This window comes from Aythya marila, assembly GCF_965140915.1.
Source record: "Aythya marila genome assembly, chromosome: 4".
Classification (NCBI taxonomy): domain Eukaryota; kingdom Metazoa; phylum Chordata; class Aves; order Anseriformes; family Anatidae; genus Aythya; species Aythya marila.
In genome coordinates this window covers 33,532,328-33,550,377 of record NC_139045.1, presented here as the reverse complement: position 1 = coordinate 33,550,377, position 18,050 = coordinate 33,532,328, and the positions used below count along the sequence as shown (strand labels likewise).

General features: G+C 35.0%; 1 protein-coding gene across 1 annotated transcript in view; it reads right to left on the bottom strand.

Moving 5' to 3' along the window:
• IQCM (IQ motif containing M) overlaps window positions 1-18,050 on the bottom strand; it is a gene marked incomplete at both ends in the record, with an annotated part of 168,709 nt that overhangs the window by 22,242 nt on the left and 128,417 nt on the right. The window contains 1 exon segment of the mRNA XM_082758635.1: window positions 1,878-2,036. Coding sequence (XP_082614761.1) covers window positions 1,878-2,036 — 159 coding nt within the window.

The following is an 18,050-nucleotide window of genomic DNA, read 5'->3' as shown; positions in this document are numbered from 1 at the left end:
CAGAAAGTCCTCCTTCAATAGACTAATCTCTTCTCAAGGCAACTACTGCATCACTCTTGTCAACCAGTTTAATAACTGCTGTAACTCAAGAAGATGCTATACTCCGGTCACTGATCAAAACAACTCAAAAGCCCTCCAGAGGCAGATCTTACCATATACATCATAATCTCATTTGAAGATCTATTTTTGTCTCCTCTACTATTCTTGTCTGTATTATAATCAAAATCTGACAAACCAGTATGCTATCAAAGATCTGAATAAACAAATTAAAAGAGAAGTCCTTATCTAGAATATTGACTACCATGAGGAGAGCATTTAAATATTTCAGGCCTTGGCAGACTTAAGTAACCTCACACAAATGGCACCTGTCTACAAGTGTTGTAAACCAGCCTTGCTGCATTAATGTCAATGGATTTATAACCATTTCTTGAAGACAGGCATCCTGATCAAAAAAAAGTATAATTCAGCATATCAGTACCAGTTCAAGTATAATTAAAGAGACTGTTAATGCAACAATAGGAATGGGGAAGAGCCTTTGCACATTTTCCTTAAATGTACCTGTATACTTGCAGGTAAAAAGAGTAATCCTTTTATAATTCATTTTCAACCCAAGGCTTACAGCTATTAGAGTCATGAATTATTATTTATGAAAATACAGTCATGAAAAATTAGTTAGTTTAAAAACAGATCCCGCAGTTTAAGGTTTCAGTGAGGCTGAAAGTATTTTTTGAATAATAATTTCTTCAACACAGCAGCTGTCATGGGGAACCTTGTGATAAGTGATAGAAGGAGACTGTCTTGTTATAACATCAAAGATGAGCATTACTGTCTTAATTTCAATCCAATCTTCCTTTTCCTCTGAATGCAATGCAAGAACACAGAACACTGTCTGGACAAAGTATGGCTTCTACTCACCTCCTCTTTCACTAGTTTCTTCTGTCCATCCATCATCTGATTTATATATACATTTTCAACATAATGTATGCTTGCAGAGCTGAACACTTTTCTGTCACTGTCCTTAAATTCCACTTCTTTGTGCAACCTACAGAGTGCTACGGAGTGCTGTCTTTGGACCCAAACCCTAGGAATAGGTTTACAGTCTAAATGTACTACAGGAAATTCCCTTGAAGGTGTGGGAGCAAATTGGCCTTTAATTTCTAACATACAGCTTGGCTGCTGTTACTTATTAAAGTAAGGGGAAAGGGCATAAGAAGCGTGAAACATAGAGCATTTAGTACATTTAGTATACAGAATTTTACTCTGATATTTTCTCTGACTCCAAGCTTGTTATGAGGAAAACTCTCCTTACTCTGACATTAAAGAAAATCAAAACAAAACAAACAAAAACACTCTATCCTGCTCACACAGTCCCTGACTGCAATCATCATCCCTTTCTCAGTGGCATCATGCACTGAGACAAACAAGTGCTAGCATAGACCAGAGAGGCATGGTTTTCTCCTCTATCCCCTTTCTTCAGCACAGGCATTACAGAGTCTTTTTGAATGTCTAGATTCACTTGCCTGTAAATGTGGAGTTCCTCTGCTTACCTTCTAAGGCAAAAGTGGCAGAGGAACAGGTTTGTCCCTGAATTTGAACCTTCAAAGAAACATCAACTTAACATATCCTTTTTAATATTAACACACATGGAAAAAAATGTTACAGGTTAAGTGTGGTGCTCAGTTGCCAAGTTGGATTTTGTGTTGGAATGTCTTAAAAATCAGGAGTTTGAGCTAATTCTGTGGAAAGCCAATAAGTAAATGATATCAGTTTTATAAAAACATACAACAGTTCTTCAGCAGAGGATAAGGTAGAGCAGGGGGGCATATTTTTCTGGAGATGTATGTGCTATACAATACTAATGTGCTACTAATTTTTACCTGCTTTCTTGGATCCAACTTTTCCATCCAGCAGAGGGTGCAGCCATGGTAGTGGCACTGTAACTACATTCTTCACTTTTGCACCAAGGGGAGGAAATAATGTGAAAGCCATTTCAATTGCTTGATGTTTTTTGATGCTTCTTACAGAAGCTGTGGAAGCTGAAGAAAAGCAAAAGAAATGTATAATGACCAACATATTTCCTCTGATACATATATGCAATTGACGTTCACAGTAATAACTCATACAGATAGATTTCTTTTTATGACTTTGTTAGAACACGTCAGGATGGAACTGTGAACTTCTGCAAGTTAAAAGGTATATATGTAGATTTATAGGCCGTGCATGATTAAAAACCAGGACAAAGGTGCCAGTTTGGAAAGACTTAATTGATTATTGTTCTAATACTTCAGCTAGTTCAATATGTAGATATATTCTATAATGGCACTCACTAAATAAAATGGTTCAACCTTTTCTGAGTAGAGTCCAGTGATAAGCATGACTAAGATTCTCAAAGGCATTCAAAACTTAATGGAAGATGAATGTGTAATTATTCTTCAGCCCATTTGAAAATCTCAGACTCAATACTTACTGTTTATTGATCACAAACTGTAGCACACCTTAAGTTAGAACATTAAATTACATGGTAGAATGAAATATTTATTAACAGTACCCTATTAAAAAAACAAACAAACAAACAAACAGAAACAGTGAAACTTCAAGTAAGAAATTATTTTCATCACAGTTTTGACACTGATCTTCAACAGCACCTGATCATAACAAATTTGTACTTACTGTTTATTGATCACAAACTGTAGCACACCTTAAGTTAGAACATTAAATTACATGGTAGAATGAAATATTTATTAACAGTACCCTATTAAAAAACAAACAAACAAACAAACAGAAACAGTGAAACTTCAAGTAAGAAATTATTTTCATCACAGTTTTGACACTGATCTTCAACAGCACCTGATCATAACAAATTTGAAAAAATGGAACAACTCTGACATGAAAAAGGGAGTCCAATCCTGCAAGCATATCACATGCATGTACTTACACCTCACTCAGGAGGTATGAGTCCTAATGAGATAAAGGAGTTCACATATGGAAAGCTTATTTCCTGGCTGCAGGAACAGTTAATGTAATGCAAATTTCTGTATATTACCTATATTACCTTTCCGTGTTGTCAGTTAGAACAGGCAGTCTAGAAGCTTTTTTTTTTTCTTTTTTTTTTGGGGGGGGAGGGGGGGGAGTTTTCATCCTGATTAACGCCAAATGCAACCCATGTCCAGAATGACACTCAGGGTAAGAATATGTGTTGCATCCTTTAGAAAAGGTCAATGAGCCATACGTCTTACAGCATGGCATTGTTAATAACTGAGGCTGCTAGCAATTTGGCTTATATCTGAAACTACATCTGTAGGTGAAAGGATCTATATTACACATGGAATACATTTCAAGGCTAACTCAGAACTGAACTTTCAATGTTTTGCTGTTACAGTTCAATAAAATCACTTTGTGTTACATTCATTTCTTTCCGTATAAAATAAAGTGAATGTCACACTTTTTTGTCATACCATTTTTATTTAACACTTTTTTTCTATACCCATTAGTTAAAAAAGTTATAACAAGGCAAATCATTTATCAAAATGAAAAATGCTGTACTCCTTCAGCAAGGAAAGGGGAGTCTAAATAGAATGTCCCTGCTCTTAAATTAATGGAACCATCTTACATTTAATATTTTCTCTTAAGGAGTTATGTAAGCACTCCAAGATCATTAATGAAGAAGTACAGAATCGCAATTTACAGCTGAAGGGCAAAACTGCTAAAAAAGCATTTCAGAGTCATGTCATTGAGTGATACAGTGTAGGAAAATAAATGTAAGGATCATTGATATCCGATATCATAATTAAATGTCCAGAACACATGGCAAGGAGAAAGGACAACAAAGTTCATTAAAATTTGACTTGGAACCTAAGCTTCAGGACTAATCAAACAGATGTACCAGGGAAGGCTCAGGTTTATAAACAAGAAGCCCTTTCATTTTAATTAACAGAATTTTAAAACTAGATTCTTTGTCACTATTCTGATTTTAAGACTAATTGTTATTATTTACAAGGATAATTCATTTATGTGCAGTGTCCCCAAATGTACCACTGCCCAGTTCATGTTACGTTTTTGTCCCCTTGAACCACTACAGCAGTTCAGTTGTCCATCATAAATCAAGCCTGCACTTGCCATTCAGACACTAACACACACACTCCCAGCCTTCTTTCTAAACAAACAAAAACATAAACAAACAAAAAAAAAACACAAACAAATAAACAACAACAACTGGCATAGTAGATTTTCCCAGGCTTTCTTAGGTAATACAGTAACTGATCTTTTAATGTACAATACTTTTTTTGCAACAAAAGAAATCCACAGAAATCAGATGGAATTCATCCCAGTGAGCTAATGAAACTTGCAGAAATCATGTTGGAGCCACCATCTATTATTCTTCAGAACTAATGGAGAAAAGCCAAGGTCCCAGAGCTGGGAAATGACAAACCATACTACCTATTCTGAAGGGGGAAAAAAAGCCAACCTACCAGGGTAATTACAGAAAAGAGAATTCAAATTCAAATTGCCAAGTTAGCTAGCGAAGTGGTCAATTTGCAAGCTGTTACAAAAGCATGCTGAAAGGTGGGTAATAAACAGTAGAAATAGCAATTGGCAAAGATAAAGCATGCCTATGATATAAATATTATTGAGCATCGGACTCCTGCTTAGCACTATTGCCACCACTCAACCCCTTAGTACAATCAGGCTGCCTTAAGACACTTCCACTTTTGCCAGCAGTTGTAATCGTCACCTTTTATCAGGCTTTAGGAGGAACAATCCACTAAACTAATCCTTCATTGTTTCCCAGAGCATGGGCAGAAAAACTTTATTTTGGTAATGCCCCTTTACACCATTCAATCATTTTACAACATTAGAACACTCTGCATTTGTCAAACACTAAGCTTTAAATTGCATGCTGAGCACACTGAAAAGATTTACAGCATATAACAGAAGACAGAACATAGATCTATCACACTTGTATGAGAATATTCCTACATTGGGTTTAGGTCTACAGTCTCATCAGCTACAAAAGCAGTTTAAGAAAAAATTGCCAGGTTTTGGTTTGCAGTGTTTTAGGAAGGTCATTTCCCTGCTGGTTACAAGAAGCTTCTCATGTTGAAAATCAGCTGATAAAAATAGATTACTCTTTGTTTTCACAGAACATGGGAACTAGAAACCAGCACACACAGAAACACAGAACAAGCAGGTTTATCAGGAAACATATACAGAAACTCACACACAAAATGCTTTGCTGTTCAATTTAGCCCTGAAGTACTTTGATAAATAATAAGTTCAATGTTTCTGGAATACATCATTAGATACCAGAAAAGAAATCATTTTCTCCAGGGTGGGAAAAAGTATATAAGGAACAACTTTTGCAAACTGATGGAAGAACCAAAATTCCTGTGCTTCTAAAAAGCAAGGGAGGCAAATAATCCCAGGTGCTAGCAAGGTCAGCAACCAGAATGAACACAGATACCTTAATAAGTTATTGACAAGTGCAAATGCAATAGGCAGACTTATGCTGATGCTAATTTAACATCTTTTACTCCACACTACCTGCAGTGAGAGAATGGTTTCCTTGCAAGGACTAGAGCATTCACTCTGTAATTCTATAAAACAGAAATGCTGTTCACTGGTGGAATCAGGTCTGTAACAACTGACTATAAAAGCCACAGCAGCATGTTTTACTTATATAATTTCTTACTGGCATTCAGATTTTTTTGAGTTGTTATGAATCATTTTGAAGAAATCATTTCTGTTAGCTTTCATGTACTCAATGAAAATATCTAAAAAGCAGAGATCACTTATGCTTATAATTTATTTTTAATGTAAGAGAATAACAACAATAACATTAATTCTCTCTAATATAAGAGAAAATAATCTAGAATGGTTAAAGCTGATGAGGATGATCAGTAATACAATGAAGAAAAGAATGCATTTGCCTACTATTATGGTTGCATCTCTTTTGAAAAACACACTGACGTATTCATAAAAATGTATCCACCATTACTTGCTTTTTTACTTTTATAATTTTTCTCATCCTAGATTTTAGTTTTTCTGAATATTTGTCTGTATGTTCTGAACCACAATTGTAATCCAATACAAGGTATTACTATTTTTCCCTGATTTTTGTAGTTATGTGTTATTAATTTCAAGGGTATGAAAGCAATCCACATCTGGTACCTGACATCACACACCACTTTGCATTTAGTTTGTTAGTAGAAGAAAATATGTGGAATCAGAGATATCTGATAAATAGAAATGTAAACAGAAATGTAAGAGAAATCCAAGCCAAATAGAATATACAAGAAAAACAGATGCAGGTTAGGCTGTAATTTCCATTTTTTAATGTTTTGCAGTGTGCTTCAGTTTTGTTCCCTTCAGTTTCTTTTCCTTCAGTTCTTCAAGAACAGATGTAAACTATCCGTGGAACCAAAGAAAATCCTCAGTTAATTTTAAATTATTTTACAATGTTGATTTATGTGTCAAAAATAAGACATTTAAAGGCTTGTGCCTCAAACTGGAGTAGCATGGTACAGCTACTAGCTCTTTCTTGTCTACTGCTCAAACATAAAGAAGCAGGAGTAACATTCAAATGACTATGAAACCCACATACTTGTTGCCTTCTGTAAGTATTTAGAAATAGACTCATAGGATGAAGGGCCAAAACCCAGTAATTACTTGATAGTATTGGAACAGAAATCCAAGGAAATCCACAGAATTTACCAAGTCCAGACCACAGCTCCAATATGCAGAGATTCCAAGTTTAAAAAAAAAAAAAAAAAAAAAAAGGAAAAAAAAAAAAAAGAGGGGAAAATTTCAACTCCACACTCAAAATATATGTTTTTCTTAAAAAGTTACACTTCAAATCTTAAACTGTGATTAAAGTTTGTATTCAATATGAAATGCCATGCATAACTCTAAAATACATTTTCATATTCCATACAATGAGATAGTCAGAACAGATATACAATATGCCTCTAAATGGATTGTGCTTCCGAAACTCTGTTAGAATAAACTTTACATTTATTTTCATCAACATGGCAAACTTGTCTCATTATCCAGATTCATATTTGTCTTCCAGAGGACTTCGACTGTATGTGTTTGGTAGCCAACTCTCAAAAAAAAAGAAAAAGTGCATTCATCACTCCCCTAATATAGATATATGACAGCCTGAGGTGCAGTAAAGCTTGTATTGCCTCCAGCTTAGGATAACTATATTAATAACAGGTGGCAGACCTGTGAGTTTGATATATGTATTTTCTCAACCAACTCTCAAACAAAATTTTATAAAATATTACATATAAAAGAACTGATATGATTACTAAGGATGCAAACTCAAGTACTTAATCATTACAATCCCTTTGCCATGTGCTATGGTCTTTAACTTCACAATACACATGATTTCTATCTCCTTCATTGCATCAAGCTCACAGTATTCACCTTATGAATAGTTACGTGATATTTTGTTTTATCCTTTTTCAGTATGTTATCCCAGGACTTCATTACCATACAGCACTCATGCTCTGAGCTGAAGACAGAATTGGTGATTTCATTGTGAGCTTCTTCATGGGACTCACAATGAGAGTTATCAGCTGTTCACAGACAATAACAAGTTAACCTTTCCAACAAACTAATGGAGGAACAGGTTTTATTTATGGCCATTTTACTGCTTAGGAGCTAAGGAATATAGGATCAGGTTTTTCAGTTAAGTTGGTACACAAAAATGCAAGAAGGAGCCTAACCGTTTTCCCAAAAGTGCTAAAATACTCCATTTTCAGCATGCAGGTACTTCTGAAATTTCTTCTGAGACTATCCAAATCACTAGCTATGCAAATACATTTTAAAATCTGACCAACACTGATTAAGAATGATGGTATCCATGAATTGTGGGGTCCAGTCCCAGATACCTTGGATCTCATTTTCAGGGTGTTTGGCATTCTACTAAGATTTTATATGTTTTAAACACAAACTTCATGCTGCAACAGAAATCTAAGTCTGAATTCTCAGCATTTTTGCAAATCAGTCATCAAGATCCCAAGTCAGGCATCCAAAAATACTGAACACCTCTGCAAACACTTTTACATAAATGAACTATCAGCAAAAAGAAACTCTTGTGGAGCTGCTGTGAGAAAAAATCAAATATGTAAGCACATACCTTTTACTTCCTAAAAAAAAAAAAAAGGTGTCTTGACTGCATTCTCCTTCACCATTAACTCTGAATCTCTTGTGTACTGAATGGGGCAGAAACTTAATGCAAATAAGTACATGATTGTGCAATGGCGGACCATTACTCTATGTATATACATAGAGGCCAATTTGCATATGCAGTGCAACTGATGTGCATGCTATAGATCATTTGACTTTGGAAGTACAACAGGGTTCTTTGAATGTTTTGAGGCATTGGTTTTTTATGTCATTTTGTTTTTGTTTTTTAAAATATTGTTAACACTTAAGATATTAGGGAGAACAAATAGGAATAATATAAACAAACAAACAAAAAGGCAAGAGTGTGCAGGTGGTCATAATAACTATTGCCATGGGCAAAAGGCAGAATTCATGGCCTTTGTGTTGGTGGTATTCAAACCAAACTTCATGCTCCCACAGTCTCAATAAAGCTGCCTATAAACACCAATGAAATTCTGTTCTGTAACTAAACAAATAGTCTATTATTAAAACAATCACAGATTATACACATTTTTTTTCTTTTCCTTCTTTGTTTTCTTTGTAATGTATGAGTCATCCTGAAATGAAGTCATATTTGTCATAGTGATATAAAGTCAATAGAACTAGTTCCACACAGGGAACCCAATCCAACATCCAACATCTGCAGCAAGTCCATCATTTATTTTTGTCTAGTCCTATATAGATAACCTGAATTACTATATGAATTCTAATATTGTACTAGAGATGAGCTAGCTTTTTACAATTATATAGGTGGCAATAAAGAAGTGTATTTATACTAGCAGTTGTAATTATTACATTATATCATCAAAATATTATCTGTCATATGATAGGACAACAAAACCTGAAGGACATCAAAGGACTTTATTTTTTCCTGTAAAAGTATTTGCTTATCACACCTGATGCAGACACAGATATACAGAAAAAATAATAAATGAAGAATCATCAGTGCAAGTAATAGAGACTCTTGAATGCTCTAGCAAATTTCCTGTGTACTGGAAGGATACTTCAGTTGTTGGCTAACACTGAAACAGAGAATAACGGTAAGTATATCTTCACCGACACTGAAATATGTGTAAGGACAATAAAACTATATATATTCTCTTGTTCAACATCTTTGATGGAGAACTATCATTTAGAAATAATACATAATAGCTCTATAATGTACAATATATAATTATGTAAATAATTAGTATAATCTTGAGATGAGATGAGGGCTATTAGTGGCAGTGGATACTTTGAACCTTGCACATTTAGTCAAAAAGACCAATGACATCCAATCAAAGTTCTTTAAAATGAATTGCAACAAACAATGGCAGCACAGCTGCTATTAGAATTATAATTGAGTTTAGGAGGGAAACAGCAGCTGAATGCAATGCAGATAATTAAGGAGCAAGCTTTTATTAACACTATCAGTAGGGTCATGATTCTGCAGATTGTGAACTTATTATGGCTGAACAAACTAGTCTATTTTTATAACAGAGGTATATTTCTGCTTTTTATACCCATAAAGTATATTCTGGCTACAAGATAGCTGATCACTTATTTATTTCAACTACCCATTTAGAGAGATGATAAGCATTTAAAAATCTAAGATTACCATGGAAACCTTATTCTCTAATGCTGGGGATTATGAGAACAATTGGTTGTACAATTAGGATGGGTAAATAACAAGCCTCCAAGTATGACAAAGACCATACATAGCTGCTAAATTATATTAAGTAATTTCTCTCTTCCAGGCTAATATACTTCTTAGCTTAACCCAACACTGAAAGAGAAGCAGTATACCTTATGTGAGAGAAAAGTGAAAAGAAAACATGTAAAGATATAGTATTTCCGGTATACAAACAGAAACTGCATAAATGCATGTTCTTGTGGTCTTAACACATAAGTTTCACAGCATTAGGAATTATAGAAGTGATCTAAAATTTCTATTTTCTGTTGTGTGTTGACCAATCTTGGAACAAAAATTACCCGCAAAGACAAGACAAACAAACAAGAATCACCAAAGGATTCAAAGTCACTCCAAGCTTGAAGCTTGGCACCAGAGTCAGGCAATGGGAGATGCTTGACCATTCATAACCATGACTAAGGATTCCAGAAATTGAAAAGAGGTCATTAAAATGCCAGCAATGTCATGTACTGTTAGCAATACTACTGTTATAATATCATGTTAACACAATAACTGGTGCTCTTTAAACAAACTAAAGAGTGTAGGTCCACCGAAGATGTTATTATCACCATTCATACTAGTAGCCCCTTTAACTCATGCAGCACAGACTCAAGATCTTTGGTTTAAGACAATCCTGCTTGCAGCATAGGTCATTTCACTGGTAAATCTACTTGTTAAGGACAAATGAGTAATCCTGCTTTGGAATCTCATTGACCTCAATGTGTAAATAAAGCAAACACAATGTGTCTGACTGGCAGCAAGCCATTACTGTACTGTGTGCAGTAAAAACACTAATATGTCAAAGTGATTTAAAAATATGCTTTGATATTCTGACCTGCTGAAAATTCTGTTTATTGACCTACAACCTCCTAAAATATTCTAATACAATTTAAAAATATATTTTAACATTACTATACAGTTGCAAAGCCATTTACAGTTTTTCCATTCCTCTTTTGGAACCTTCTAAGGTCCTACTTCACTGGACTGTGGAAAGGGTAAACAAAAGATTGTCCTTATTTAAAGCTATTTTTATCTCTGTTTCTCCAGGAAATCCATTCCCAGTTTGAAGATAGAGAAAGCTTAATTTGGTCATTATTACAGTGGAACTCAAGTGTGCGTCAGTAAGACTTGGGAATGGTAAAATTTCTGCCTGGTTCCAGTTCCTTCTAAGGGAATCTGGTAAAGAATAGTTATCGGCCAAGAGTAAACAATTTTTCTTTTGCTCATATGCACAGCATATCGTGATGTTTTTACTTGCAGATTAGTTCTTGTCACGTCAACAGAAATTTGAAACACCTTTACAATTTTATAAAAGGTAGGGTTGATAATCTACTATAACTTCCCTAGTACTCTCTTAATGTTTACAGTGAAAGTAAATACATGGATGTATGTCTAGAAAATTAAGAGACAGAGACAAACAGAGGTGAAACTATATTTCATTCTTGCAAAAGCACATTATAGTGGCCACTATTCAAGCCAACATTTGTGGAGAGTTATGACAGCAGAATTGTAGCATGTCAAACTTTCACTGTATTTACAAAGGAAATTTCAGGGGAAAATTTGACTAATATCCTCTATACCCTAACTGTAGGTAGCAGGTTTGGTATACTGCAGAATTAAGGTTCTCGACTTCATCAACATTGGGCACCAGTATTTTCAAGATGACCATGGTTAAGGACCAACTTTCTAAGTGGATTTTTAAAACAAAATAAAAAAAGTTAAAAAATAAAAATTTAAAAAAAAAAAAGGAGTCCAGAACTTCCCTGTTGTAGCTAAATTCTGGAATACTCTTTTGAGATTGATATTTTTTTCTAATATATTTTAAAAATGTGCTGTATACTACAGTTGAAGAGCAGCCTAATGAAGAAACAACCAGCTAAAATTTTTAGAAATTCCATATTTTGTAAATATAAGGAAATGTGAAAAAAAATAATGGACTAGCATTTATTTTCTGAACATTTCAAAGAATCAGTGTGATTCAGATATGAATGAAGAGATGGCATATTAAATATGAAACAAACATTTGTTATAATAGTCAAATATATTTTTGTACACCTTTTTACTGCAATGGCTGTCCCCAAGATGTCCAGATTTCCTTAGGAGAACAGTACTGATAACCCTTGTGTGTTGTGCCTACAAAGCAAGGCCTATTTTTCTTATCAAACTCTAGTCATCATCAAAACCACAGTTTGCAGAGAAGCTTCAGGGATTTGTAGCCTAACAGAAAATCAACAATATCTTCTATTAGTAAGAAAATGTTTCTACTTGTTAAAAGTTAAACACTATTGTTATGATTGTGTATGTTGTTATTATCACCACTGAAGATTGTGATGCAAAGCAGTGATCAACCTGGAGTTGCTCTGCTTTCCATCTTATTTATAAAATTTTTTAGTGTAATGTTGATGTATTTCAACACTTTATCACACAAGGCCCTCTTTGAGAGAAATATGCTGCCTACCAAGTAACTAGCTTTGAGAATCTTTACATGTCCTTCCCTCTCCAACTGAATATGGTTTTCAAACTGAACATTTTTTATACTTCAATGATGAAAACAATTTCAAATAGCTCACACATAGTATCTACCAGAGGCAATAAAATGCTCAAACCAACCCTTCTTTCCTCCTATCAAAACCTTCTAGCACCTTCTCCACAGTACTATCATAAAAGAAGCTGAGCATTCTAATCGATCTCTCTCAAAATTCTCTCTATGAAATATCTACCATGTTTATGTGATAGCCTGATTTGAAGTACAAATGTTTTCTGTTTATGCTAATTACAGGTATGACAAAATTAACAGAAATTCAGTATTTGAGTAAGAAGGTAACTTTCAAAAGAAGAAACAGGAATGCTTTCTTCCCTATGGAAAAGAGAAAAACAATCAGTGCTGCTAACTGAATAAGCTTGTAAAAATTAATCGGCTACAGTAGAAGCACTCACAGCAGCTAATGGACTTCTCAGTAGAGGGAAAAAGTGTCTGGAAACAGAGCTAATGGGTAGACAGGCTCTACCTAACAGCTCACTGCCTGTCTCAGTGTGTCTGATGTCCCATCAGGAAAGAATAGAAGAACTTCAGTTGTGTCATTTTTTATTAAAAAAAAAAAAAAAAAAAAAAAAAAAAAGCCTCTCTCTGATTAAGAATGCAGGCTTAGGCCACCTATTTTTCCAGGGGAAAAAATCCACAGTAAATAAACAGAAGAAATATTCAGCAGTGGGAAAATCTGGAGTTTTAGTTTTCCTTCTGCCATCTTTTTTATCTTTCCTTTTTGGAAAACCCTGAGGGGCCATGATTTAAAAGGCTGCAATCGAATCAGTTTCTACATGGAGGAAATGTACCTCTTTTTTGCACAACTGCAATGGATGCCTTGAGTTATGGCATTACATGCTGGCATCCCAACAGTGATTGGTCAGGGGACAGGCAGCATTTCACTTAAATAGGTATTAGTGAAGAAAGCATTTGGTCTTTAGGATATTAATTACCATGAAAGCATGATTCCTGATAATGCAGGAGGGATAAAAACAAAGCCTGATTTATTTTCCTGTTGTGGAAATAAAAAATAGATTTACTCCTAAACTGAGAGGTTTGCCACAAAATTACTGACACACAGTTAAATAAAGAAGCCTTCTTAATGCAATCTGACAGGATGATTTTTCAGCTAAAACACATATTTTCTCCTACTTTCCCCTGAACAGCAGTTAGCACTCATCATGGCTTGATTAGCAGGTCATATATGCACTTCCTTTTTTCTCATTGTGAGCTTCTTTTCCATAGCAATGTTTTTGCTACTCCACAAAGTTAGGGACTAAGTTGCACCTCCCTAATCATTGTGTCACATTGCTACTGAGCCCTCAAGATATGCACTGATCTGGAAAGCACATTTGGATGAGAATGACTTCTCTGTGGAAGCCTTACAGTACACAGCTGAAATCCATTAGAGTAATGATGTCTAGTATAGTACAATAAAATTCAGCACTTATTTATCACTATTATTTTTAAACACTTTATGAATATTAATTAAGCAACCTTTTTAGTATCCCAAGAGGTGGGATAATGTCTACTGTAAATAATATTGTGTTTTCATGCAATCTATAATTCCACATAAACTTCATAATTTAATAATAATTTAATAGGATTTATTAATGACCTTGAATTCCATTCAGATTCTTATCCTAACTTCGGCTGCATGGAGCTGAAGCCCAGATACTCAAAGATATTTAGGCTTGCAGTTTACATTGATGGTAATGCAGGTGCGGCTGATAACTTTTGAAAATCTGAAGTAAAATATTTTCATGAAATGCATTAAAGGACAGGAACAGCACTATGGTTCCCTTTCACTTTTTCTCTTTTTTTCTCCAATGGGAAATTATGTGACAGTTTTCAAAATTATTTTTCATTTATTTATTTTATGTCTGCTGTGCTTCACATGTTTGATATTGAGGCAAGGTTAATGACAAGCAGCTTGCATTTGGAATTGAAAGTGGAGATATTTAAGGCGGTTCCTAGATCCTGTGGGTATATGACAGATATTGCCAGAATATACAAGAGATTAAATGATGCTTATCAAAAATAAATGTATACTAATTTTTTCTATCTGTCTATAGACAGACTAAATAGCCTGGGTTCAAAACACAGTGAACATAATGCCTGCATTTCATATATGCTAGCTACTCAAATTCAAGGTCAAATCCTAAATTACTTCTTGAGGCAAAACTCCCAGATAGATGATTAATGTTTTGACTGTGGTAGTATGTTAGGTTTTACGTTACGCAATGATTATATATGAGCTATCAGTGAAGGCTTGTATGGAATTAAGGATGTTTGATTGATGCATTTAATGCTTTTAAGGTGTTTCCATGTTAAAATGCTTCAAAAAACTGTAGCTATAATTAAAGGCAGTACAATGGCTGCCCCAATTATGGAGAATTATAACATGATTTGGGTAGTAGAAAGAGATTCGAAATAGAATAAAGACTCCTGCATTTGACTGAAATTTTGTAAGAGATTTCTAAATTGAATGTGTGCTTGAAAGAGATATGAGAAAGAAAACTGTTAACACCAGTAAAACATCCGATTAGGCCACCAAGAAACCACATTCAGCATCTGTTTCTATTGATGATTTCTTGTGTGACTGTTGGTAAATCGCCTAATTTCCCCATGCCTCCATGTTCTACTGGTAACACAGGCATAAAAATTAATCTTTGTTCAGTGAAGTATAGTTGAATTCAATAGTGCATGTGAGACACTCACAACCTATTGATATGTCGAGGCAGGACAATAAGAATTTCCTCGATATTCTTTTTCTTCTCATGACTGAGAGCTAGGCTACCTCACCCAGGAAATTTATTTATGTCTGGGAGCTTTCAGAAGGCTTGATTTACTATGCGAGTGTGGCCAAGTATAGTGCATATCTCAGTTAGAAAGCACATTGACCAAGGAAGTCATTGCAGTTGAAGAAAGAATTAACTGCTCTGTTGGAGGGCTTCATAAACTCATTTATTATTACTTTTGCTGCACAGAGCCCCAAACGTCCAGCACAATTTCTTTCAGACTGTACTGTCTGCTAGGAACAAGAAAGCTGTTTTACTGAATGATGATTTTTTATTATTGTTATTATTTTTGCTATATAATAATGTGGTTAAAACAATATGTTGGGAGCTGTTAGGCATTTATTTACCATGGTGGGTTAATCTCATCTAGGGAGGTATAGAGACTCAATCATGAGTGCTACAGTATATAAGCTAATTGCCAGGATAAAACCAAATGAATAATTACTTAACTTCAGAATGAGGCCTGGGGGATTTTTTCTTTAATAAAGGTTTAATTCACCAGTGATAATGAATGCAATCTCACATACTACTGAACAACACCATTAGCATAATGGCTAAGATACAAAAACTATAATTAGACCTAAACAGAAATGTTAATTACAGCCACGAAGCTACCAAACAAAAAGGGAGTTTTCCTTTACCTGTGAAATGTGTAGCTTTAGTAATCCCTGTGAATGGGTTATCAATTCTGCTCAAGTGACTGACAGGCAGAAATTAAAAACTGAAGCTTCTTTTGCCTTTTGGTTCCAGAGAGGACTGTGATTCACACAGGAAGCTTAGAGTACAGGTGAGGGCAGTAAAGACTGTACATCTAATCATAAAGCTTCAAAATTAAGCTCCAATGTATCTGAATCCTACACTTCAATTCTTTTTCACAAAAAGGAAGACCCATCAGGTCTGGTCAGGAATTTTAGATCCCTTCCAAGGGTATTTGCTACCCCCAGATGATCTTGCTATGCACAGCACCGTGTAGCTGGACAAGGAAATGTGGCAGCCTACTGGCTAGGCAGCTGCTGAGAAGTTTCCTGATAACAAGCAGCTTCATTTCCGGCACTAACAACAACAATAACAAAAGCTCTTTGTACATAAAAATTTGCACAAACTCTTATATCTTGCTTAAATGAAATCTATGAGATGTCCTCATGGAGGAACACTCTTTTGTCCCATTTCTTCTGTGCATTTTCTTTAATCTCATGCTACACAAATATTAAATTTACAGATTGAAGAACTCAAAAGTTATAAAATGTGAGAACTAATGTTGCATTTTTTCCCCTTACAGGACTTATTCAGTGTATAAAATGGACACCAACTGAATGGGGAGCTATTCAGTTTTTCTTTTTATCTTCATCCTTCTGTATTTGATTCCAGACCTTATTTAGCATACATCATCAAAACCCTGCGCTGAATACAAAATTACCAATTTCTTCATAGGCTTTTTTGTGGTTTTCTCAGCTTTTTTGTGGTGCTCTCAGCTCTCACTATAATTAATCTATCCTCACAACACCTCTAAGAAATCATATAATTGAAGCACAGAGAGATTAAGGCTACATTGCTACATATTCACTAATTCGTGTGCCTGCTTTGATACAACTAAGTATTCTAAGGGGGGAAAAAGTCATTATTTATGTAGCCCCTGTTTACTTGTACTTTATATACGAGCTTTTAGCATGCCCATAAACAGAAAATATCTGTAAAAAGTCTGTGAAAACTCTCATTGAGGAGATCTGCTTATGATCTCATTAGCATATGGTGCTGAAGGTAGGAGAAGAATCCAGTCCCCACAGTGGCATTCAGCCACCTGAACCATGAGACAATCCCTTCCACTCTTACACTTCTGTGCCTTGTGCACTTCAATTTCTGTAACAAATGAACCAGCAATCACATTGCTGTGGGAATGAAGATTGGTGGGAAGGAAAAAAATATTAATAACCTGAGAAATTTGAGATTTTTTTTTAATTGTGTTTTCTAATTTCATTGTAAATTGGAGAACCTGGGGACAGATATTGGTGGGAAAGACACTTCTACTGTTCATTTAACACCACTGCCATTGAATCTAATGAAGGTTGTCTTTTTATATACCCAAACCTGACCCAAACTCACAAATTGGCAGGGAACAAACATGCCCTATAACAGAGCCAGTCAGTGGGTGTCCTGAGAGCATGGCCTGACACAGCTGCAGTAATGGCTAGACACCAAGTGGTGAATGTGGCCACATTCACTTAAGATGTCCTGAAGAAGGGTTAGTAAAAGTGTTTTGTGTTCTGTAACAGGCAAGTGATTAAACACGGATGCTAAAGCATCAACTAAACCACTTTAGGGAGAGAAGGCTCAAAGTTCATCTATTCAAATAGATCACTCACCACCTGGCTATGCAGGATACGTTATTTTTCATGTTTGATCCGGACAACGTCAACAAATAATATTCAATCTACAAGATGAAATTGTGGGGAAAAAAAATAAATCCTAAAACCATGACATGACTTTTTAATGCACTAAATAAGATACTCTGCTGGGGGGCAAGAAAGGTTTGGTTCTGATTTTGTTTATGTACATTATCCAGTGACTATTTAACATGAAATACGTAACAACAATTATGACAGTATGGACCAGAAAGCAAACTCCTCTTCCTCATGGCCCCTGAGTCCCTGAGCCCCAAGACTGGGCTCCTGCTCGCCCTAGATCTCTTTCTCTAATCTAGTGACTCATAGAGCTCTTTCTGCCCAGCAGAACAATTTCAAAAAGTAATACACCCCAACTCAACAAACTAGCATATACCACAGTGATTAAGAGATTAATTTGAAAGGCTGGAAACAGATTTGAATCTTTTCAGGATAGGTAAAGCATAGGAACTTTAAAATCCCAAATAATTAAAAAAAAAAAAAAA